Source organism: Hippocampus guttulatus, chromosome 4, assembly GCF_054856545.1.
Source record: "Hippocampus guttulatus isolate MCC_2025c chromosome 4, RoL_Hgut_1.0, whole genome shotgun sequence".
Taxonomy (NCBI): Eukaryota; Metazoa; Chordata; class Actinopteri; order Syngnathiformes; family Syngnathidae; genus Hippocampus; species Hippocampus guttulatus.
Genome location: NC_141264.1, coordinates 2,467,914 through 2,493,854, shown reverse-complemented (window position 1 = coordinate 2,493,854; position 25,941 = coordinate 2,467,914). Strand labels below are relative to the sequence as shown.

Genomic DNA, 25,941 nt, shown 5'->3' with positions numbered 1-25,941 from the left:
TATATTGGACATTCTGGAGGCTTGTGGCAAGCACTTAGTCAAACAACATTTGTTGACACATGGCTAATCTCACGGTCACATCGTTGTTGTTTTAAAAAAACTCTGGCGATATTTATCTTTAATAGTGCATTAGCTGGGTACTTGTGCAGGTTATAGTCATGACAACATCAAGTTACATTTTCAAGTGAAATACTTTCACGACGACCACAACACTTGCTTGAATTCGGTAAGAATGGAAATGCCAACGCCAAGGGAAAGAGGCCTCCGTTTTAACATGCAATGTACACTTTATTACCAAACATGTTACGAAGACACATTTATGCTATGACTGTGCAAAAAAAAAGAAGATGAATTTAACATTTTCATATTACATATGCAGATTGAAATGTCAACAAACGTCAATCAAATATTTGAAGTCAATCATTTTCGTGTGCAAATTTTGTTGGATTTAGCATGTTATTTAACTAAATATGAATTGGGTCGTACTTATGAGCTGATGATGAACGACCCATGTTTTTTTTTGTTTGTTTTTTTTTCACCCATGTAAAAAGCTCTGAAGCTCCCCAGGCTGCAGTTCTGTTAAACAAACAGGTTGGAGTGGAAGGTTTGACAGGAGAGACGAGTTTGATCTTTCGGGACAGGCTCGTTGAGGAATGAACTTCTGGAAATATTTCAACGACCCGTTCCAAATATTAAGGTCATATTTTAGTTTTCATTATTCATTCAGCTCAAATAGAGGAATGATATTTGACAATCGTGGGCGTTTTTTGCTGCAGGATAGCATACACAACTAGAACAACAACAAAATATTAGGTTCAGTAAAATAGATTTAGTCATGCAGTTGAATGAGAGAATATTAAGATGAAATTGAACATCTGTGGTACTCAGTCACTGGTTTTGCTTCAGAGGGCCAATGTACAGCATAAAATATGATGGAAACTAAATATGGATTGATCAGTTCTGCGTGAATTAGACTTTTTGTGCATGCCTGTTGTGATTTGGGTGCCTAATGCACTTCTTGCAACATCAGGAAGCGTGTGCTCTGCTGAATCCACCCCCTCTTCTCGCCGATAAGGTGCTGGGGAGGGTTGGAGGTATGGTTCTTGTTAGTGCTGTTAGTAAGGGGGTGTTGCAGCGCAACCCTCTCAGCCTCCACCAATAGAAATATGGGTTCGGTTCAACACCCATTTTCTGAAGTCCTGCTATAAAATTGTCCTGTCAAATCCTTCTGCATTTATTATTGCAAGAGTCCTTCATCTACACTCAAGCTGAATTTGGAAAATTGAAGAGTGAGCTGATCATGAGGTAAGAACCTCATGATTGTCCTGATATTTGAATAACATTTTGTTGAATTCCTAAAAATTGGGCATAGTGTTTATTCTATGATGATGATGATGGTGATGGTGAGGTCTTGCCCATCTTCTTTCGAATTTTCCACTGAAAAGACTTTGGCGCAGGGTTTATTCAGCTCTTTTTCTGAGGATATTATGAAATTGCGCTTGTCTGTGAGTTGTGTTCTAAATTTATTTTCATACTTTCATAATGCTGGTTATTGTGTCGATTAGGCTCCATTTATGGTCTGCTTGATGACTGACACTTTCAGTACATTTTCATGCTTTTGCTTCAGTGAAAGGTATTATTATAGATACCAATAAATAACAATAATATCAATACTCATACAATAAGTGCAATCAAAAACAAATTTGTTATTGTGTTGACTCAGTAATGCATATCTTAAATATTGTTTATTTATAATATTTTCATGATGAAGTGGAAATGTTCCTCTACTTTATTGTTCCAAAAATCATTCTCCACAACAGTGCCAGGAATGATACCAAGTCGAATTTGGTTCAGATGAATGAGAATGCGAATGGCAAACACCTGAATGGGAACGGAGCCAACAGGAAGGCCATTCACCATGCCGGCGTCAGTGGGAATTCTTCTCCTGTCAAAGACAGACGCTGCAGGAAGACATGGCAAGTGAAGCCTTCCTTGATGGCTAACAACACCCTGAATCCCATAAGGGCCATCGTTGATGGGATGAAGCTCTCCCCACACCCGGATAAAGCCATGATCAGCCTTTCGATTGGTGAGAAGGCTGTTTGTGATATCAGAGTACTGAGATTCCATGAACGGAATAGCAAGCCAGAAATTATTTCAACTGTGAACCATACAGTACATATAACCAACGTGTTTAGTCAATGACAGAACAATGCATGCCTCAGCAATTTCCAAAAGAGGATCTTCTTTTCAGAAGACATTGTCTGACTGCCAACACAAAGCTGACTTGCTCATTGTGCTCCATAGGGGACCCTACCGTCTTTGGAAACCTTCCAACAGATGATGCGGTGCTTCAAGCCATGAAAGATGCGATCAATTCGCACCAATACAATGGCTATGCTCCTTCTGTTGGTGAGTTTTATCTATCAGAAAATTAATTTTTTTTTAAAAAACAGAGCAACATTCTAAGTCACAGTGTTTCACATTCACACCAACAAAGCAATTTAAAGCCGAAACTGTAGGAAGAAGCCACAATACGTGGATAGAAGTTTTATAAGAAGGGGCCACCTCTCCATTTTACTCTATATTACTCACAAAGTTTGGATTTTGAGAAAAAAGACACTTTTTGTGTAATGATTGAGATTTCTTTTATTCTTGACGATTAACATGTATAAAGTTTCATCGTGCTTTATATTATCACCTTCCTAAAATATTGGCCCAGGTCATTTTTTTCAGGTTTTTTTTTCATCCATCTATCCATTTTCAACACCGCTTCTCCTGAAGAGGGTCGCGGCACGTCGCAGGAGCCTATCTCTGCTGACTTTGGGGACAGAAGGCAGACTACACCCTGAACTGGTTGCCAGCCAGTCGCAGGACATATGTAGAGACAAACGACCATTCACACCCACTTCCACAACATTACTGAGTGGGAACTGATCTCTCGCTGAATGGTCTGTTTACCAAAGGATGATTTTATCAGAGGTGGCTTACATAATGAGGATATGTTTAAAGCAAAATGTGACTTAGGCCAGGCGGTAGCCGATTGTTTAGCATGTCCACTTCACAGTGCAGAGGTCGAGGTTTCGAATCCGGGCTCTGGCATCCCTGTGTGGAGTTTGCGTGTTCTCCCCCTTGCCTGTGGGTCTTCTCCAGGTACTCCGGTTTCCTTCCACATTCCCAAAACATGCCTTGTAGGTTAATTGTCCCTAGGTGTGATTGTGAGTGTAAATGGTTGTTTGTTGATGTGTGCTCTGATATTGGCTGGCAACCAGTTAGAAGGTGTACCCTGCCTACTGCCCGAAGACAGCTGGCAGAGGTTCCAGCTCGCCCGAAACCCTTGTGAGGATAAGTGGATTGAATAATGGATGGATGGATGAGAGGCTGACGATATGTAAAGCTGACCACACTAAAAAATGTGCTGGTAACCTTTGACTCCAACCTTTTTTGTTTATGGACTTTAAGAAAAGAGTTCCTGACGTGACGGGAAGAGTCACTTGTACAATGGACATTCTTGAACAATTCATTGTTGTTATTTGCTTTTGCAGCTCATGGCTCTGATTCACTAATTTGGTAATTGTTTATGTTCACAAAGACAATTAGGGGCCGGAATGTTAGAGCCATAAGGAAAATTTGGTTACATTATAGATGTAGCTTTTTGAATAATTAGAATTTAATAGATGCAAGCAGTTTGGTTTATATTTGATATTTTATCTAGAACAAATTTATTAAGAATATTGAAGTATCTGGGCTCCATTGGTTGTCCTGTATTTTGTCTGTTAAGAGGCTAGATTTATGTAAGCTTTATTAGGAAGACAGTAGGGCATGGAGCAACACCTTTTTTTGACCGTACTTCGTGTTTACGTATTTCGTACTTCATATGAACTGATTTCGTATTTCGTTTAAGTGTATTGTAGAAGTTTTATTTTTTCATTTTGATAAAGCCTTAATTTGTGTTCAAGAAAATAAACGAATCTTTTTTTTTTTTTTGAATCAACGATGGCGGCCTCGTGTTTTCCTTGTCGTCTTCATGGAAAGGAAAGGCCCGTCGAAGAAAAGCACGAGTCAGAAACCTACATGCCCTGCTGACGTAGCGACAAAAGGATACTAAGTTGCCACTACACAGACCATCACGGACTACAAGCCCTCTCTGCACACCTGCGACAGCTCCATCTCTCTGCTGAACAACCTGAATGACTTCTTTGCCTGTTTTGAGATTGACAACAACACCCCAGCACAGAACACCCCACCTCCTCCTGGCGACCAGGTGCTGACGCTTTCCCAGGATAGTGTGAGGCATTCCCTCAGAGGGACAAACGTACGGAAAGCGGCAGGTCCTGACAACATTCCTGGTCGCGTCCTGAGAGACTGTGCTGAGGAGCTCACATATATTTTCACAGGCTTTTTTAACACCTCACTGAGCCAGGCTGTTGGCCCACTTGTCTCATAGCCACCACCATCATCCGGTCCCGAAGAAGTCGTCCCCCTCCAGCTACAATGACTACCGCCTGGTCGCACTCACCCCCATCCTCATGAAGTGCTTCGAGCGGTTAGTCATGCAGCACATAAAGTCTGCCCTCTCCCCAACCCTGGACCCCTACCAGTTTGCATATCGGCAGAACAGATCGACTGCAGACGCCATCTCCACTGCCCTCTAATTAGCCCTCACCCACCTGGAGACCAAGGACTCACACATCAAAATGCTGTTCATTGACTTCAGCTCAGCGTTCAACACCATAATCCCGCAGCAGCTCATCTACAAACTGGACCACCTGGGGCTCAACACCTCTCTGTACAACTGGCTGTTGGACTTCTGACGGAGAGACCACAGGCAGTCCAGGTCAGCAGCAACACCTCCAGCACCATCATGATGAGCACAGGGCCTCCAGAAGGATGTGTGCTGAGCCCCCTCTTCTTCACACTGCTGACTCACGACTGCACCCCTTCGTTCAGCTCCAATTTCTTCGTTAAGTTTGCGGATGACACGACTGTAGTGGGTCTCATCAACAACGAAGATGAGACAATCTACAGGAGTGAGGTGAGCAGGCTGACCTTGTGGTACAAAGACAACAATCTCCACCTGAATGTGGAGAAGACAAAGGAGATTGTTGTGGACTTCAGAAAGACACACTCACAGCATGCTCCACTGACCATTAACGGTGCCACAGTGGAGAGAGTGAGCAACACCAAGTTCCTGGAAGTGCACATCTCTGAAGACCTGTCCTGGAGCCACAATACTTCATCACTGGCCAAGAAAGCCAACCAGCGCCTGTACTTCCTCCGCAAACTGAGGAGAGCAAGAGCCCCGCCCCCCAACATGCAGACATTTTATACAGGCACCAATGAGAGCATCCTGTCCAGCTGCATCACTGTGTGTTATGGTGCTTGCACTGTGTCCTGCCAAAAGACTTTGCAGCGCACCATGAAAGCAGCTGAGAAGATCATTGGTGTCTCTCTGCCCCCACTTGTGGACATTTACTACTCCCATCTGACCCGCCAAGCCATCCGGATCGCAGGTGACCCAACCCACCCATCTCACAGCCTCTTCGGCCTGCTGCCGTTCGGGAAGGAGATTGCGGATTCTCCGTGCTGGAACGAGCAGGCTCAACAACAGTTTCTTCCACCAGGCGGTCAGGAGACTCAACTCCCTCCCTGCTCTTCCCGCACTCCCCGCCCTCTGCCTCTGCCCTACCCCTGCCTCCTGTCATAGACTATGACCCTCCTCTCATCATCCGACATCTGCGTATTGCACAATGCACTACCTCACTTTACCCACAATCGTCACAAGTGCCATTGTTTATGTTGTTTATATTGTTTATACTGTTTATACTGTTCAGATTACATATTATGTCTTTTTATACAGTGTAGTTGCTGTCTTATTTTAGCTGTGTGTGTTTAATGCACAGCATGTTTGCATGTTTGCACTAAGGATTGAGAGGAAGAACTTTCATCTATGCTGCATGTTATACATAAAGCATATTTGACAATAAAGATGACCTTGACCTTGACCTTGACAATCATGAATAAAAACCATCATCTCTGGAGCAGGATAGGCCAGTGGTTAGCAAGTTTGACTCACATTTCTGAGGATCCAAGTTTAAATCACTGTGCAGGCCCACCAACTCTTTATGTTACAATTTAGTGGTGATTGTTGACATGACAACTTAAAACTAAAGCCGACCACTGTAAAGTTGCAGTTTGGCAGCCAAGGAGTTGCATAATGGTGAATTAGGTTTTTTGTTCAATATTTTTTCATATTTGGAATTTTTCCTGGTGTTTCCCCTCATTATCCGACATCTGCGTATTGCGTATTGCACAATGCACTACCTCATCTTACCCACAATAGCCACAAGTGCCATTGTTTATGCTGTTTATATTGTTTATATCGTCTATACTGTTTATACTGTTAAGATTACATATTTTCTTTTTTATACAGTGTAGCTGCTATCTTTTCTTAGCTGTGTGTGTTTAGTGCACAGCATGTTTGCATGCATATTTGCACTGAGGATTGAGAGGAAGAAATTTCATCTATGCTGCATGTCGTACATAAAGCATAATTGACAATAAAGATGACCTTGACCTTGATTACGGCATACGTGTGTAAGTGGGTGCGTATGCGAGCGTGTGATGTCAATCGCGGGAGGTTGGTTGTTCGAAAAGTAGATCTTGTGTCAAAAAAGTTTGGGCACCCCTCCTCTGCAGGATGAACTGCAGGGGGAAAAAAACTTTTAATCATGAATGCTCGTTGTGTATTTGTAGTCAACTTAGTCATGTTGATAGTAGGCTAATATATAGCTCATATAGATACAGACAGCATGTGTTGCCTTCATTATAAGGTTTTTTTTATTTTTTTGCGGCTCCAAACATATTAGATTTTTGTTTATTTAAGTCCAATATGGCTCTTTCAACATTTTGGGTTTTCGGCCCCTCACTAAACAGAGATCTTTCATCGGAATTTTACTTGACAATTGGAGGAATACAACCATCATCAGAGGTTACCCACATTGAGGAGCTTTATGGCCCCCTTCAATCAGCACCATGCACATCCGGACTGCTGAAAAGGGTGGATGAGTTGATATCATGGGTCACAATGAAGATTAAACCCACCAAGTCTCCTATCGCTCAGAGGAGGACTCACAAAAGACCCGAAAACACAATTCGGGTTGTCAGAGTGGAAAAAAATCTCCTTCCCTGCATAAGCAACCCATCAAAAGCCTGGGGCGGTGTCACTCTGTAGAGCGACTTGATCAACAGATCAGAATCAGAATCAGAATCAGAATCAGAATCAGAATCATCTTTATGGGCCAAGTATGTAGAACACACAAGGAATTTGTCTCCGGTATAACACGCTGCATTAGTATCATCGTAAACAAGGACATGACAAATAGGTATGGAAGGACATTTCGTAATGTAAGTGAACCGTAGTGCGGTGGTACCACCCAGTGACGACTGTGAGACAATGTGCAAAGTATCAAGCAGAGCTAAAGTGGTAGAATACAATACTATGACAGTTTGTACAGTTAGTGCAAAAAATCATTGTACCATTTTAGAGTGACCAGTAGCAGTAGTAGTTGTACAAGAAGAGTGACTACGTCAGTGACTGTTTAACTCATAAAGTCTGCGAACCTTTTACAGCTGGACTTGTTGAGGTGCAATCGTTTGTGTAGAGGGAGAAGAGCAGTGGAGAGAGGGCACATCCCTGTGGGGCTCCAGCTGGTGGTGCGTGTTGATGATGTTGTTGCTCACAGTCTCACCTGTTGTGTCCGTCCCGTCAGGAAGCTGAGGATCCACTGGCAGATCGTAGGGGACACACCGAGGTGGAGAAGTTCTCTCATCTCATGGAAAACTAGAAAACAACAGACAGTAGCACTTTCTACATGCGAAGCGGAGTACATATCTTTGGCTTCAGCTATTCAGGAGTGTCTTTACTTGGAACAATTACTAAATGGATTAGACAATTGCAAATATGCAAAAACAAAAGTGTATGAAGACAATCAAGGCACTATTGCATTGACTAAGAACCCCATTCATAGACAGAGATGCAAACATTGATGTGAAATATCATTTCGTCAGGAGCGTGGTTACGACAGGCAAAGTCATTCTCGAGTATTGCCCAACTGACGAGATGGTCGCTGATGTGATGACGAACGAAGTTTGCCATGCAAATCTTTGGAAAGTGTTGAACTGTAAATATGTTGTTGTACATTTTTGTTGTTTTACTCAGTGAGCAAATAGAGAGTGGGGGTGTTGGGGATTTATGTTATGTGTAGCGCTCTTGCTCACTGCTTTCGTTCTGAAGGGACATGCCGGATGTATATGTGAGCGCAACTTCCGCTTTCCATGTTTTAGCTGACGCTATGTTCATGGTCACGGCTCGTGTTACGCCGTGCTGCTGAGTTGTTCTGGCAAGAGAATAAATATGCCTGAACTGATCATATAAACATGTCTTATTATTGCATGTCTACCGGCCATTCTGTCGTGATTCGCACCTCCTTAACAGGTCTCCTTAGACTTCCTCCATATGACCTTACCATCCGCTGATCGATCCTTCCCACTGCACAATGCTTTTGACAAACTAGAGAATGACATTTATCGCATGGCCTGGTTGGATGAAACACAAGGCAATTTATTTAATGTTCCCTCCTCTCAATTATTGTAGGTCCTGAAGGGTGTGGCAGCCAGAGTGGACCTGTCAGAGGATCTCATCTCATTGACTGGTATCTATGCCTGACATGGCCGCACCGCTCGTACTGTTTTTGCCGTCAACTCAAATATACAAAAATTCTCATTCGTACACATTTTTCTGTAATCGATTTAGCAAATGTTTTTTCCATATACCACTTTCAGAATCATATAGGGAAATTTTCTCATTCTCTCACCTTGGAGTTAAATTACGCAACGCTCGCTTGCCCCACGTATTCAATTTTGTCTTCTGGAATTTTTATTCAAGTGCTTAAACGCTACTCTACTCTTTCCAACCTTCAGATGGCGTTGTACTTATTCGGTATGGTAATGTTCTTCCCGATGCATCATCTGAGATTTGCTGTTTGGAGGCCACAAGGTGGCTCCTTTGACGTTTGGCTTTTTGCAGTTTCACAGTACTATCGCACGGAAAAATTACAATGCACACTGACTTTATATTTTGGGGAGATTGAACACATCAGAAGAACAGCGATGCCGGTTCCTCTTGTGCGGCCTGATCTAGCTGATTTACTTGGATGTTTCCGAAAAAGAAGGCTCTGTTTCTGCAGTTCTTTTTCAGAAAAGAGAGGGGAACGTGAGTGACAGGAACTTGAACAACAGGGAAGTAAAATACTCATTTTGACGAATTTTGACATACGTCAACATGCAACTGGACCCAATTGAACAAAAACATTCAGCATGCATCAGATATGCGGCAGCATGAGGCAAATGTTTGCAAAAACAGCAGCAGGAACATCGATTAAACATAGCGTGAAAAAAAAAACTTAGAGAGGCTCCGCGAAAACCAAAAGAAGTAGTTATTGAATGCAGGGCACATATTAGAAGGACTTGACAATGACAAATGACAATGACAGGAAATGACAAAGCAGACAAGATGACTAAAGAGACAGCAGACGACGACTTGAGTTCGTCAGTGATGGTAGTGGAATCAAGAATTGGAAGATGTATGTTTTCCAAACTAACAATCTTATTTCAGACCAAGAGAGGGCATCCCAGAGGAGAAGAACTAACCGGGTGGCCAGGGATGAGACTGGTTTGTATCGGCATGAAATTGAAGACTCCAATTTGGGAGGCATGGGTTTTTCATCTGCAATTCAAGGTAAGCTCGAACCAATGAATCAGAGGCTTATATCAAAACTCCGATGGTGATGACCTCAGAGAACTTGGATTGGGATGGGGCGCTGCCACTTGTGCTTCTCACCATGAGGTCCATCATTAATTCCGCCACAGGTTTCACACCTCATAAGATGGAACATGACCAGGAGTGCCCGGTTCCATGGAGATCCGTGGAACCGGGCACTCGCCAACGGAGAATTCTATTCCCCATAAAGCAGACAAGGACTTATTGAGTGTTCTCGTCTCCCATTTTCAGGAGCGGACGAGACTCCAGGGTGAACACCCCGTGAAACCACAGACGTATGTGTATCTGGTAGAGCTGTCAGTTTCGCGCGTTTTTATTGGCATTAATTTAAATGAAATTTAACTGGATTCAATTTTTCCTCACGAGATTAACGCTGCACACGTCACAGCGGATGTTACGTTGCTCTATAAATAAACCAGAAACAAAACAACAAGCGCGCTGCACAGGTCCACGCACGTTTGTTTTGCCAGCCACGGCAGCGCGAGACACCGAAAACGGATACTTAAAGAGTTTATGAATGGAAAGTTTACTTTTAAAAAGTTGCAAGATTGCTCCACTGACAAGACCAAAGTTAACTGAATCATACAGGTATACGATGTATGCCACTGACGCGATTGTTACTTGTTTGGAACTATTTTGTGTGGAAGGTTACAGTGCTCCGTGTCCATATAAATAGAGCGGGTGGGGCTTCTCTGCGTTCGTCTGACAGTGACGGTGCGCTGAAGCGGTGACATGACCTCTCCTCTCACATGAACACTTTGAGACAGTAATTCATGCCTTTGTCACATCCCGGCTCGATTACTGCAATGCCCTTTACTTTGGAGTCAGCCAGTCCTCCATTAAGCGCCTTCAGCTGGTCCAGAATGCCGCTGCTCGCCTCTTGACTGGTACTCGTAAGAGGGAGCACATAACTCCTACTCTGGCATCCCTTCACTGGCTCCCCATACATTTTAGAGTTCTTTTCAAGATCCTCTTATTCATTTTCAAATCTCTGAATAATCTCGCGCCACCTTACCTCTCTGAGCTCATCCGCCCCTACACACCTGCCCGGCGCCTCAGGTCTGTGGACCCAGAGGGGATCGAGCCTTTTCTGTTGCTGGTCCCTCTCTCTGGAATGACCTCCCACTGAACATTCGGTAAGCCTCCTCGCTGCCCATCTTCAAAACCCTCCTCAAAACTCACTTGTATTCTTTGGCATTCGACTCAGCATGACTTAGATTTGTTCTTGGTTTTACTGTTTGGTGCTTTCTACCGCCTTTATTACCGATTTGTCTTTCTGTTTATTGTGCATGTTAAATTGCTCCATGTACAGCACTTTGTATGCGGCGATGGCTGTTTGAAAGTGCTCTATAAATACAGTTGACTTGACTTGACTTGACATGACAATGAAAGTTCAGCGGTGCAGTGGTAGCGACCTAGCGAAAATAAAACGTCTCCAGTGTTGTCATCGAACCAAGTGTAGTCATCCGAATTGATGTCTACACAAAACTGTAGAGAGACTTCCGCGCAAGAACGACCAACACAATCAACATAGCCTGACTGCTGTGTTCAAAGCAAACTTGAGAAAAACGAAATATGCAACCATGGCTTAAATCCACTATAGACTGAGTACTAGTTTATCTTAGATGTGCACTTTATAATGTTATATTGCTCTGTTTTGATTCCATAAAAAGAGCTGTTAAAGCAGCTGTTGTGTGACAAAATATTTTTTTCACTGTTGTTGATGGACAGTAATATTGTGTGAGAGATTATGTGTGAATAACTGCTCCAAGTGAAAAATGTTCATGTAAAATTCAAAATCAAAATTGTTATTTCAGTAAATATTTGCATTTTGCACATAGAAAACGGATTCATGATTCCATGTTGATGAGAGCATTAAAATGGGGAAAAATAGGACAAAAAATATAAAAGGAAATTCAGAAACGATAAAAAATGCGTGAGTAATCACATTTTTTGTGAATTTGAGTTAATTATGACAGTTGCATTTTTAATTCGATTAAATATTTTAATCGTTTGACAGCTCTAGTATCTGGGGGTCCTGAAGCGGAAGTGGCACCAGCCGAGATGAATGGGACCACGCAAAGTGACACAAAGGACCCGTCATGCTGTCTACCTGGAAGGAATGCGTCAGCCCCAAGAAGCGTCTCCAACTTCAAAGTGACATTCGGAAGGACGACTGGACGTGAAACCAAGACAAAGTTTTCAGGGGGCCCAGAACTAATAATATACTGTATCTTTCTGATTAAACTGGTTATTCCGGTCTCTATTTCTCTCCTGATATGGGCATTGGTGTCAAGCTTCACTGAGACTGTTATTTCTGGCTGTAGTTTGTTTGATAATGCTTTGCACAAGATAGGATTGGTTGTTCCACTTAGACAACAGATTTTGACACCGAAGTTTTGTGATCACAATATTAATTGTGAAGAAGAGAGGGATTTGTTAAGGAATTATTCCTCTCGAAGAAGTAGTAGAACATTATTGAGGAATTTCACATTGTTATGAGTACTACTGATACTAGTCTCTCTCCTGAACGTCTGCTGAAGCACTTAAGACAAAGAGGGTAGTGTTATGCTTACATCCCCTTTTCCCTTGAGTGATTAACAACCCCCAAATGTCTTCTTCCCAGTCCTCCATCTACGTTAAGTTCTTCAGGACTGTCAAGTTCCCAGGGAAAGGGACTCCAATCTCATAATTTATGCACAACAGGAGGAAGTCTGGATTTTGTCAACATGCCAAGATCGAACTGCATTGACCTTTCTTTGTTTCTGATTTTTACATAAGGGGAAGGACTGCCTGCCCCTCATTAACATAGTACGCCTATATAAACGTGTGACTGCATTTGTTCGGGGCTTGCTGACGAGATCTAAAACTCTCAGAAGCCCGAATCGATTCGTGTTGCGTTGTGATAAACTGAAGAAAAGACGATGTGGTGTTGGGTCTTCTTCCACCTTATCGAGAAATAAAAGAACCTTTGTCCAAGAGGGCCAAAAGGAAATTGACAGCTCTCCCTCCTCTACATTTTCTTCATAGGGCACACATTGGATTCAGCGGAGCGCACGCTTCCTGATGTTACAAGAAGTGCATCAAACTCACAACAGAAATGCACACAAAGTCTAGTTCACACAGAACTGATTAATCCATATTTGGTTTTGATCATATTTTAAACTGTACATTACCCATTGAAGCAAAGCCAGTGACTGAGTACAGGAGATGATCAATTTAAACTTAATATTTTGTCATTCAACCACATGATGAAATCTGTTTTATTTAACCTAATATTTTGTGATTATTCTAGTTGTGTATGCTATCCTGCAGCAAAACACCCACAAGATGAAACTCGTCTCTCCTGTCAAAACTTCCACTCCAAACTGTTTTAACGGAACTACAGCCTCAGGAGCCTAAGAGATTTTTATATGGGTGAAAAAAATGTGGGTCATTCATCATTAGCTCATTAGTATAACACAATTTATATTTAGCTAAATAACATACTAAATCCATCAGAATGTGCACTCAAAAATTACAGTCTTCAAATGACATTTGTAATTTCAGTCTTCATGTGTCACCTTTGTAATATCCATCCATTTTCCAATCTGCCTTCTCCTAACAAGGGTCGCGGCGCATGTTGGAGCCTATCCCAGCTGTCTTCGGGCAGTAGGCGGGGGACACCCTGAACTGGTTGCCAGCCAGGCACACATAGACGAACAACCGTCCTCGCTCACACTTCTTGTTTCTTGTTACGTCAAGTCAAGTCAACTGTATTTATAGAGCACTTTCAAACAGCGATCGCTGCATACAAAGTGCTGTACATGGAGCAATTTAACATGCACAATAAACAGTAAGACAAATCGGTAATAAAGGCGGTTAGAAAGCACCAAACAGATACCTAATGAGGTAAGACTAGATGATTTGCAGAACCTGCAGCACCAGCAAGAGCACATTGAAGGGCCACCACGACGGGAATGGACCCACAATGAGCCAGCTCTCAAACATGGTGAAGTTCACCTAGATAGGAAATACGTGAAACACGTGTTGAAGAAGTTCAAATTAAACATGATGAAGAGGAGGTCGCACAGACGCTGATACTTGGCAGACTACAATATATATAATTAAAATCTTTAAATGCATGCACAAAAACATGTTTATAAATCATGATTGACACAGTTTGGGAACGAACTGAATGATGATTGAATCCCACAAATGTAGCCACTAGTGATGGGTCCAGCAACACCAATGCGTCGACGCACGTGTCAAGCTCACAGAGCAATCCCTGCATTGGTGCGCGTACTGGTTCAAGGCGATCACGTGACCAAGACATGAACTGCATCGACTCAGTCCAGGGGATGTCGACGCCGCGAAAGCACGTCAAACTGTGTTTATAAGTGTCAGGTTTATCCAATTTGACACTCAGGAATAAACAAAAGGAGGAGACAGGAGACTCGATTCTGGTACCAGGAGGGAACGAGGAGAAGCGTTCGGTTTCAGTTCTCCGCACGTAACCCTAACGATCTCCCCCTTCACCTCCTCATTTATTGGGAAAGCTACTACATAGGTGTGTCCAACCTAAAGGGTGGGGGCTGTTGAACACACACTGAACTTGTTTGACTATGTGTGTGTATGTGAGTGCAAATTACGTACACGTGTGCAATTGTCACAAAAACATCACGCCGCAGCTGGTGTTGATGGCTCCATTCACTGTTCACCCTTGCTCACTGTTTAGTCTTAACACTTATCTCGTCCCAACCACGTCCTCGGAAAGGTGGTTGCGTCCCTAAACTTCCACACAGTGCACCAAGCATTCTTGATTATAAAAGTGAGTATATAATGGATCAAATGTGAGTACATAATAAAGAATGTATCTTTATTAAAAGCAGAAGCGTTCTTCATTGCAGGCATAGTCAATTAATGATTGCAAGCATAAGCGTTCTTCTTTGCAAGCATAATCAATTTATCATGTCAGGCATAAGCGAATGTATGATGACTAAAAATAATCAATCCAACATTCCCCCCTGTTCACCACACAGAACCTTCCCGACGGACTATATTCAGCGGAGGCATGCACATGCAACATAGGTAGACCCAGGGGTTGAAGAGAAAGAGGTTACCACCAGATCAAAAATCTAATTGAAAAAGAACCCAGGAAAAGATGGTAAACATTGACCACAACATCCCGATATCTAAATGAAAACAAGTCACCATAACCCGAGTTGTTTTCCACATCAGAATCACTGCCATCCAAAAGTAACAGTGAGAGGGTACATTCCATTCAATTTAGACGTCGTGGGTGCCACAACCGTAGCGATAAATTGGATAAGCAGAGCTTTTGATACAGGGACCGCAGCAATTCCACACAATGTCGAGATAGCTGAGAGAAAATAATTTGAAGGATTAAGACATAACACACCAATATGTTACGTGACAAAGGTCGTACTCCCCAACTCCGATGACAAGGGTGTGGTCACGCCGGAGCGATCCGGTTCAGTGTTGCGGGGCCCTCAGGGCGTGGTTGAACAGCACCGCTCACCACATACCGCACACGCTCGATTGGCCTTAGCCAAGAGCACATTGACCGCTATGCAGACCCGGAACACCATCAGAGAGATGACTGTCAATTGCTGTTTTACTTCCACTCGCCAAAAAGGCTTCCACAGTATAATTTGCAAGCTTCTGGACACTGTAGTGGAGGTAGCAGATCCCGTCAGCACGTTTATAAAAATGGACCCCAATCGTGCAGCAACCTGGTTAACCAATTTATACTCATCTGGTACGCCACGAGGAACCCCAAATACACCAACGTAGGGGGAATCTCAACTATCCTCTCCTGTGGACGAAAAACAGTCATTGGTAAAAGCAGTGACACCAATGCGCAAACACCAGTGACAACCCTTAAAGCAGAGCTCTTTCAGGATTTTTCGCAAAGAAAAAGATAATCATCATTTGCCTTCAAAATCAGTAGAAGTACACTACTGCATTACATTGTATCCGCATTAACATAAAATAAAAATAAAATAACAAAAGAAAGAAATATAGTTCAACTTTCAGCAGAGAATAACTATATTACTGTCCGGATGTTTTCTCTTCTCCTTTTACCAACAAAGACAAGATCCTAAACGCATAAAATCACCTAAGAAATGCTATTTAAAATCCATATCTGAACCATTATGACCAAATTAATGCACCATTTGAACTAGAAATAAATCAATAAACGGTAATCAATTCAATTTCAGCCAAGCACCATCAACAGAGGAGCACAATACACGAATCACTTCAACCTCCAAAACAAACCCGAATAAAACAAGTTGTGCTCTTTTTTATCACCCTTGGCGTGTTCACTTCTCAATTTTTCATTTTGAGATCGACGAGATTGATTATAAATAAAATACTTTTGCCGCCAAAACAAAAATGTATACAACAATTTGTGCCGAAATGTGTTTTTTCATCTCTCTTCCCAAGATCATCTAGATCACAGGTGTCAAAGTCGAAACCCCACGTACTTATGTGGCCCGTGAAGGCAACTGACGCGCATCAACTTCCATGAACCCTGCTAAAATCTGTACTGAAATGCCAAAATTCTATATGAATAATGTCGAGATTTTGTGATAATTTTGTTACCTGTTAAACACTCAACCAAACAATAATTGAACAAAATATGACTGGCTTCAGAATTGGCAATTCATTCATAGTAAATAATTTCATCATTGTATTTCTGATATTCACTCCATGTACATCACTTTGTATACAGCGATGGTTGATTCAAGTTGCCCTATAAACACAGTTGAGTTGAGTTGTACAATTCATAAAATACAACCATTTAATCAAATTTCACCCTCGTACCGGCCCACCGAAGGAAGGTGTAACCCCAAAGCGGCCTGTGACAAAGATGAGTTTGACACCCCTGGTCTAGATCTATTCGCAAAATGTAGGTTATTATTTAAAAAAAATACATCCCCTTTCACATGTGCTAAAGGACAGCACAAATACCATATATAAAGGAGAACAGTCGACCATGTGTTAGTGTGATCATATAACAGGAAATGACATGCCACCACTGATATTCTAGCATGTCGACAGAAACACACCCTAAATGAGTGCAAAGGTGTCTTGAAACTTCTTCCGCCGGTCGTTTGATGTTCCCAGTCACTAAAATACTGTGCCCATCGCGTCACCGGACTTCGCTCACCTTCCTCAGTGGATGTTTCTATCGAGATGACCTTTTTACAATGTCCATCAATCGGTGTGGTCAGCAACACTTCAACGAAGCACAATGTTTCTTTTTCATGCTTTGAATCAGCGCCAGGTCTGCTGGAACCTGCTGTGAAAAAGCACAATCGTCCTACGGCAATCTCAATTCATTGTTTTTTGGGGTTTTTTCTAAACGTTCTCACATATTGTCAACCGAATCAGCTTCATTTCCTAGTTCACAATTTTATAGAAAATATGAGTAATTTATAAGGTCTCCCAAACAATATTTCAAACAAAGAAGAAAACACCATTCTCGTAATATTAACATATAAGTCAATTCACTTTCAATTCAATTTCTTTAATTGAATTTTAACCATATACTTTCAGACTTGCTACCAATCCTGCAGATTGTGGACGGCAGGAGCAATAGTGTCTCAAGTAAAATGTGAAACATGCATTCTATTTTATCAATTTTTGACCCATTTTGGAAAAGCCTCAACCAAACCCAGGCAATATGGCATCCCCTCATTAATTTAACGAAACCCATGTGCATTATCTGAAATGGAAATGTAGCTCGGAATGTACCGTATTACAACATTGGTTAAAACCATAGGTTGTATCATGTTTCCGAACCAGAGACACCATTCCCCCTGCCAACGCGTGAGATAATCCATGACGCAAAAAAGAATTTTGGGTTCACTGCCAGTGCTGACATAAACCTTATCTTGCAACATAGTTCTGCTGTTTTTTCGCCACATTCTTCAACAACCGATTGGAATTTATTGACGCATATTAAACAGAAGTGAACCGAACCCAAAACGTTATCATGTTGCTGATAGTCAGCAAGTCCCCCCTCTCAAAAAAATAAAACGCTGCCGTGTGAGCCGCGGAAATATCACAACTCGATACAATAACGAACAGCATTCGTCACACTGAATTATCAACACTTCACGTGCTATACAGAAAGTAAAAAGAAATTTTCCATTTCCCCGTCAAAAAGATCTTCAAGCATTAGAAAGAAAAGCCAAACGAGCTCCTGCTGCGGGCATCACACGTCAAATCTCGAGTCGCCTGACAGTATGGACCCTGATGACTTGGACATCAAGATGGCCGTTGGCCACCATGCTGACCAGAAAATGTGCGACCCACCTGCTGTGTCCAAAAAGAGGTTCAAAAGCAACCCGCAAAATAACTATACAAATCAGTTTTAAGCCAATAAACTGATAAGATGTCGTAATGTAACGGGGCACCAATTTTGAAAAGCGACGCATAAATATGCTCCCGTATATGCTCAAACAGTACGTGCACAAACCGAAAGTCGCACGAACCTACCTAAATATAGCCCGCAAAACGCGTTTGTTTATATCTAGATTCCTCCCTTCGCCCGTTAAACCGAGATATACACAAAAAACAACCCAGTACTATATTAAGCAATTCATTCAACCATCCATTCTCCGATCCGCCTTTCCCTCACGAGGTTCGCGGGGGTGGGTGGAGCTTATTTCAGCCATCTCCGGGCAGTAGGAGGGGGACACCCTGAACCGGTCGCCAACCAATTACAGGGCACTCAGACACAAGCACAACCACCCAAGCCCATGCTCACACCTAGGGACAATTTAGAGTTTCCAATCAGCCCGCCATGCATGTTATTGCAATATTAATATTAAACAAATCAACACACACACAAAACGGGAGATAAGATGAGACGAGTTTGTTGTACTTCCTCCTACAACCTCTCAAATCACTATTACCTGTTTACATTCCCAACAAACAAACAAACAAACAGACAAACAAACACCCATCAGGAAGCGATAAAGTAGCAGGGTTAAGCACTGTGCATTTTTCCAGTGTTAAATAGGATCGACATTACAACATAGCCATACAACTAAATGCCAAGCAGACGACAAAAAAACGTCATGCTAGTGTGCAACAGCTCATCCCTTTTTTTCTTTCCTAGCACTCTTCCAGCATGCAGAGCTCGCACCATACACTGCTCAAGGCTGCCAAGTGGCTTATCTATGCCGCAACTGTCTTTGGTAAACACCACCTAGGGTGTGTGATTTTCCAAAATGCCACTGCTGACCTTAAAACGTGCAGTCATTCTAAGTTAACGAAGCCGACTTAAAAATATCCACACGTGACCCTGGAACATAAACATTGATTAAGCTGGAAGATTTTGCTCTTGTGACGAACGAAATTAGAAATCCAGCTCGTGTATGCACAAATGAGACATGTCTTAAAATCTGACGTCTTTTTATGACTCATGACTCAAACCAACAAGAATCTGTATGTTCGACGATAGCTTCAACTCGAGCCATTAAATTTCATAATGAGGGAAGGCACAACACAATCCAAGGATAGCAAAGTTGGAACTGAATTTACAAAATTTCATGACACAAGACCATCATTACTCCCACATCAGGAGCCGTGATGGCTCTTCTCATGTTTCAGAGAAATGTGCATCTTATGAACGTAATCTAAAAAACATTGGAACATAATCGGAACATTCAGGCAATTAGCAGCATAACAGAAGCAGTTAGAAGATAATTGAAACCCACAGACAGATAGCAGTTACAAATCATCCAAATCTGTATACGTACACATTCTACCTCCTCCCAGAAACTTAACAACGTCCCACATACGTCCACTGACGACCACTCAACACAAACAAAACATTGTGTCCACGACTTACAAACAACTTTCTAACCCTCTCGTGACCTTCCGGCCCTTTTCAACCTAAACACACGGTGACCTCCTCATTCGTAGCATCACTGTGTCCAACCTCACCTGCCTGTTCCTTTCTTCATTCTCAACATACTCAACTTCCATCATCAACTTACGTCTCACCATCAACATTTTCACTTGCCTTTCACCCACTATAAGTATCCAAAACTCTCTGTGTCTCCACACCCATACTCAACCAATTTTTTTCTTTACCTGATTTACACATACTTCATGTAGCGCCGGTTGAAATAATGAAGCTCAAGTGGCGTTAGGAATTATAAGAAAAACAGCTACAATTACAAGTAATTATAATAGATGCCATACAAACCTTCTACACTGCAAAAGCCAGAAAATAAAACAAACAAGACTCCATGAATCGCTCCAAGAGTCACGCTTATCTACACACACACACGCAAAGACTAATCCAACACATATTCACAGACACAACTCTACAGACAAACCAAAATATTCACCTTGCTACCACTCTCAACCAAGTTAAGCATCTACAAACTTTTGTCACCTGCTAGAACACTTCACTACATCCAAATATCGATGTACAACATCAATTTACCGTCAAACAAGCCGCTATCACTTTCCGTGTTCCTTCAAAATGAAACTTCCTTCCATCAAGAAGCCAACAAGGAAAGTTGCTATCTCTTGCTGAGAAGCAGGAATGTCTCGTCATGCACTTACAAATTTACTCTTTGGACAGTCACGGGAAATGTGGCCTTCTGCCCCACAACACCAACAAATAAGAATTATTACTTATTAAAAGTTAATGGTGGAAAAGGAGATGTCGAAGTTGGAAGGGATGAATACAATGATGGTGTAACAGGATTTGTGGATGTCATCCCAAGCTCACTTTCTCTCTCCACTTTCTGTTTTACTCCTGTCCGTAAACCTACCGGTCCCAACTCATCATCCTCTCTCCTGTGAAACATAACGTTTCCATCGCTCTTGTCATGGTTAAATTCCATCTCACTGATGCGTTCCCTTCTTTCAACTTTCTCTATTCCCTTTTCCTCATTCACTTTCTGTTTCTTTTCAGCCAAGAACATCCAGAACTCAATGTTCAACTTCGAACCCATCCATATTCATTTTTTCTCTGTCATTTTCGCACATAGTTCTAATATTATCCTGCAGGTGCAGTAATGTTTGTGTGTTCAGCCGGTCAGCAAAATTATACATTTTTTATCCACAAATTTAGATGTTTTATCTTAGAAGGACATTGGCTCTCTACAAATTTCCAGTCCGTACATGTTAACTTCATTTTAGGATCCATTTTATCCATTTGGTATCCCCCATTCCGCAAATTTGAGAGTCAGCGGTTTACCTAGGGTAACTAGGCTGACTTTTCCCTTGAACAGGGTGGCAATTTCTCCGACTGAGGTAATTTCCAACCTTCTACCACCAAGGTGGCGGGAAATTCTTGCATCTGCTTCCTCAGACAGTTGCCACAACAAATGTCCTGTTCAGATGAGGTAGCGAACCTCCACTCACACAGTTACACAGTCATTCATTTATGCGCATTTAATTAGCTTTTATCCGACTACCTTCACCCGAGGTAACGCACTATATACACATTATTTACACCCGGAGTTTAATACACATTATTTACACACAGAGTTTAAGCACGTGCAGGACACCGTCGCCCTCACCAGTTTATGAGACTTGCCGGTCTATATGCCTGATAGGGACTAGTATGGCTCAGGGCTTTGCGGCGCGCAAACACTCAATCAACGTTGAAAGAGTCCCTTCTCAACAAACCCCTCTCAGAGAGGGTTTCAATTAAAAACAGGTTTAAAGACCACCCCGACCTCCGTCTTTACAAACCCGGCGCGCAAACACTCACCTAGAGTGTTTAAGCGGAGTTTAAGTACGTACAGGACACCGCCGCCCTACTTACCACCAAGAGTAGTCCTCTCTCCTCTGGATTCGCTTCAACCCTCAGCCCCCAGACGAGGAGCTGAAACCCAGTCCCGGAAAGGGTGTTTTTGCCGTGGCCACGGTCTTCCTGGCCGTCGACTCAGCGTCTGGAGGCGTCAGGTATATTGCGATCCCGGACGAGCCCCCAAAAATGTCAGGTTTATCCAATTTGACACTCAGGAATAAACAAAAGGAGGAGACAGGAGACTCGATTCTGGTACCAGGAGGGAACGAGGAGAAGCATTCGGTTTCAGTTCTCCGCACGTAACCCTAACGATCTCCCCCTTCACCTCCTCATTTATTGGGAAAGCTACTACATAGGTGTGTCCAACCTAAAGGGTGGGGGCTGTTGAACACACACTGAACTTGTTTGACTATGTGTGTGTATGTGAGTGCAAATTACGTACATGTGTGCAATTGTCACAAAAACATCACGTTGCAGCTGGTGTTGATGTCTCCATTCACTGTTCACCCTTGCTCACTGTTTAGTCTTAACACTTATCTCTTCCCAACCACGTCCTCGGAAAGGTGGTTGCGTCCCTAAACTTCCACACAGTGCACCAAGCATTCTTGATTATAAAAGTGAGTATATAATGGATAAAATGTGAGTACATAATAAAGAATGTATCTTTATTAAAAGCAGAAGGGTTCTTCATTGCAGGCATAGTCAATTAATGATTGCAAGCATAAGCGTTCTTCTTTGCAAGCATAATCAATTTATCATGTCAGGCATAAGCGAATGTATGATGACTAAAAATAATCAATCCAACAATAAGGAAGTGCGTCGAGCGACGCGATGCCGCCGGTCCAAACAAGCCAGACGTCACCCTCGCTCGCTTGCCGAAGTATGTGCATACCTGTATTATGGAATCTGGCATGTTACTCATCATTATTAGTTTGTTTTTGGAAACTGTTTTAAATGCCAATTTTGTTGTTTTTTCTGAGATGACCTGTGGCAGCATTTGGATGATGAGGTGAGGAGACTGGGAAGAGGTGCAGGTGGCAGAGGGAAAATTGCACGCAGCCAAGACCCGCTGTTATAACTGAAGGACCAACACACTTCTTTTCCAAACCTCTCCCACCTCGTAAAGCAGTTTCTCTGTACGCCGGTATCACCAGTGCCATGTGAGTGTGTGTTCTCCACAGCAGGGGAAATAGCATGCAAGAAAGGCAACAGACTGAAATTCAAAACACTGGAGCAACTTATTTTTCTGAACACAAATTTGTGAAGACAAAGCCCACAAGCATCCTCATTCACATAATTTTCACATTATTCAAACATATTGAATAATAATATGAATGCATAGATGTGAATGATATTGTATACACTTCATCGACTTCACACGACTCTGCATCTGTGTGGAATGGCCTGAAAGCAATCACCAACTATAGAATGCCATCCCCCCAAACAGTGAACAATAAGGGTCTTGCTAATGAACTAAACATGTTTTTCTGCCGATTTGAAAAGGACACCCCCATTTCCCACACACACCCACCTCTACCAGAAACTACTCTATCTACCCCCCACCCTCTTTTTCTCCATTACAGATCCACGAACAGGACGTGAGATGGCTCTTCAAGCAGCAGAAGATCGAGAAAGCTGCGGGGCCCGACAAAGTGTCCCCCTCCTGCCTGAAAGTCTGCGCTGACCAGCTGGCTCCGGTCTTCACACAAATCTTCAACAGATCCCTGGAGCTGTGTGAGGTCCCATCCTGCTTCAAACAGTCTACCATCATCCCAGTTCCCAAGAAATCGGCAACATCGGAATTGAACGACTATAGGCCTGTCGCCCTGACGTCTGTGGTCATGAAGTCCTTTGAACGCCTTGTGCTGAACCACGTAAAGAGCGTCACCGGACCCCTGCTGGACCCTCTCCAGTTTGCCTACCGGGCAAACAGGTCTGTGGAAGACGCAGTCAACGTAGGTCTGCACTACATCCTCGAGCACCTCGACAGCACAGGGACCTACGCAAGAATTCTGTTTGTGGATTTCAGCTCTGGATTCAACACCATCATCCCGGAACTCCTCACCCCCAAACTTCTCCACCTCGGTGTGTCCCCTATGATCTGCCAGTGGATCCTCAGCTTCCTGACGGGACGGACACAACAGGTGAGACTGGGAGCAACAACATCATCAACACGTACCACCAGCACTGGAGCCCCCAGGGATGTGTCCTCTCTCCACTGCTCTTCTCCCTCTACACAAACGATTGCACCTCAACAAATCCAGCTGTCAAACTCATAAAGTTCGCAGACGACACCACGGTCATCCGTCTCATCAAAGACGGTGACGAGTCTGCGTACCGCCAACAAGTGGAGCAGCTGGAGCTCTGGTGCAGCCGACACAACCTCGGGCTGAACACGCTCAAGACTGTAGAGATGATCGTGGACTTCAGGAAACATTCTTCTCCACAGTTGCCCCTCACACTATCCAACTGCCCCGGTGTCAACCGTCGAGACCTTCAAGTTCCTGGGAATCACAGTCTCCCAGGACATGAAGTGGGAAGTCAACACCATCTCCATCCTGAAAAGGGCCCAGCAGAGGATGTACTTCCTGAGGCTGCTGAGGAAGCATGGCCTGCCACAGGAGGTGCTACGACAGTTCTACACGGCAGTCATCAAATCAATCCTGTGTTCTTCCATCACGGTTTGGTTTGGGGCCGCCACAAAAAAGGACAAAATCCGACTTCAACGGACAGTTAGGACGGGGGAAAAAATCATTGGCACCGCCCTACCCACTCTTGAGGACTTGCACACTGCAAGAATCAAAACAAGGGCACGGAAAATCCTCTAGGATCCCCCCCACCCTGCCCACCACCTTTTCCAGCTACTCCCCTCAAGCAGGCGCTACAGATCCATGCGCACCAAATCCAGCAGACACTTAAACAGCTTCTTCCCTCTAGCCATTAACTCCCTAAACAGTCACTGACATAGTCACTCTTCTTGTACTACAAATACTGCTACTGGTCACTCTAAAATGGTTCAATGATTTTCTGCACCAACTGTACAAACTGTCATCGTATTGTATTCTAGCACTGTTCACTTTAGCTCTGCTTGATACTTTGCACATTGTCTCACAGTTGTCACTGGGTGGTACCACCGCACTACGGTTCACTTACATTACGAAATGTCCTTGCATACCTATTTGTCATGTCCTTGTTTACGATGATACTAATGCAGCGTGTTATACCGGAGACAAATTCCTTGTGTGTTCTACATACTTGGCCAATAAAGATGATTCTGATTCTGATTCTGATTCATCATCAAATCAGTAGTCAGTTCAGTCTGTAAAGTGGGTTGCATGCAGGGGTTTTTGAAGTCCAGCAGGTGTCAGTGGTCAGTGACACAGTATCCACACAGTGTGTCATTGTGTCAACTGTTACGTCTCGGACAAACCGAGTTTAGGGTGGATCCTAAAGCGTAGACGAAAACAAGGTCTCCGTAGAAAAAATATAGTTTAATGTACAAATCGCACCGATAAGGAGAGAACATAAAGCGCTGGTCAACAATAAGGACCAGAGGGCAAATAAAACGAATAACAAAAAGCGCTTGCACAAAAGGCAAGGGAGAAAAATAAAGACCGCGAATACAAACAAAAAACAATGTATCACAAATACACGCAAGAAAGCCAAATCACAAAACAAAACCAGTACTTACTACACCATCGGTACCGAGAATACAAAGCGAAACACGACGAGGTCTAAAGCCAACTAGTCAATGAGCAGAGAAACAGCAATGCGATAAACAATACGCCGACAACAGATGCACGGCGGAGGAGTCCTTAAATACTGAGTCTACTAATCACAGATTGGCAGCAGGTGTGCACAGAAGTCCGCTCATGCCACCTGCTGGCCAGACCGAAAACAAAACCGTGACATCAACACGCGTCGTAAGTTACGACTGAAGAAATAGCGGTAAAGGCAACTATGACGAGATCGAGAGGTCAAGAAAACAACACTTGAACAAGAGCAGCAACAATGTCAATAATTCGACAAGATCTTGGCAGTCCTTAAATACATGACTTAATCATGATGATCACTGGCAGCAGGTGTGCACGCTGGAAGAGAAGCCTTCCACTGCCACCTGCTTGAGAAACACAAGAACAGGCTCATGACAGTTCTAAACGATAGTGTAGTGAAATAATGTTTTGGGGTTTTTTTGTTATTGGAACACTCCAAAAACATGCATGGCAGGCTGATTGAACACTCCAAATTGTCCCTAGGTGTGGGTGTGAGCACAAATGGTTGTTTGTTTCTGTGTGCCCTGCAATTG

The 25,941-nt window shown here is 43.0% G+C and overlaps 1 protein-coding gene across 4 annotated transcripts; it reads left to right on the top strand.

Moving 5' to 3' along the window:
• Nucleotides 1–599: 599 nt before the first annotated feature.
• Nucleotides 600–12,764, top strand: LOC147205606 (tyrosine aminotransferase-like). Of its 4 annotated transcripts, none has more exons than XR_015100764.1 (6): nt 602–1,305; nt 1,821–2,089; nt 2,308–2,412; nt 8,657–10,977; nt 11,683–11,777; nt 11,862–12,764. XR_015100764.1 is itself a non-coding variant. In XM_086109747.1 (6 exons), coding segments are annotated over exons 1-5 (438 nt in total). In that variant the 5' UTR covers nt 612–1,300; the 3' UTR covers nt 9,678–10,977; nt 11,862–12,764. The 4 variants fall into 4 exon arrangements, 1 of the variants encoding a protein (XP_085965873.1); XM_086109747.1 differs by lacking the exon at nt 11,683–11,777 and having other exon boundaries at nt 612–1,305; nt 8,657–8,714; nt 9,677–10,977; XR_015100763.1 differs by having other exon boundaries at nt 600–1,305; nt 8,657–11,777.
• Nucleotides 12,765–25,941: the final 13,177 nt, after the last annotated feature.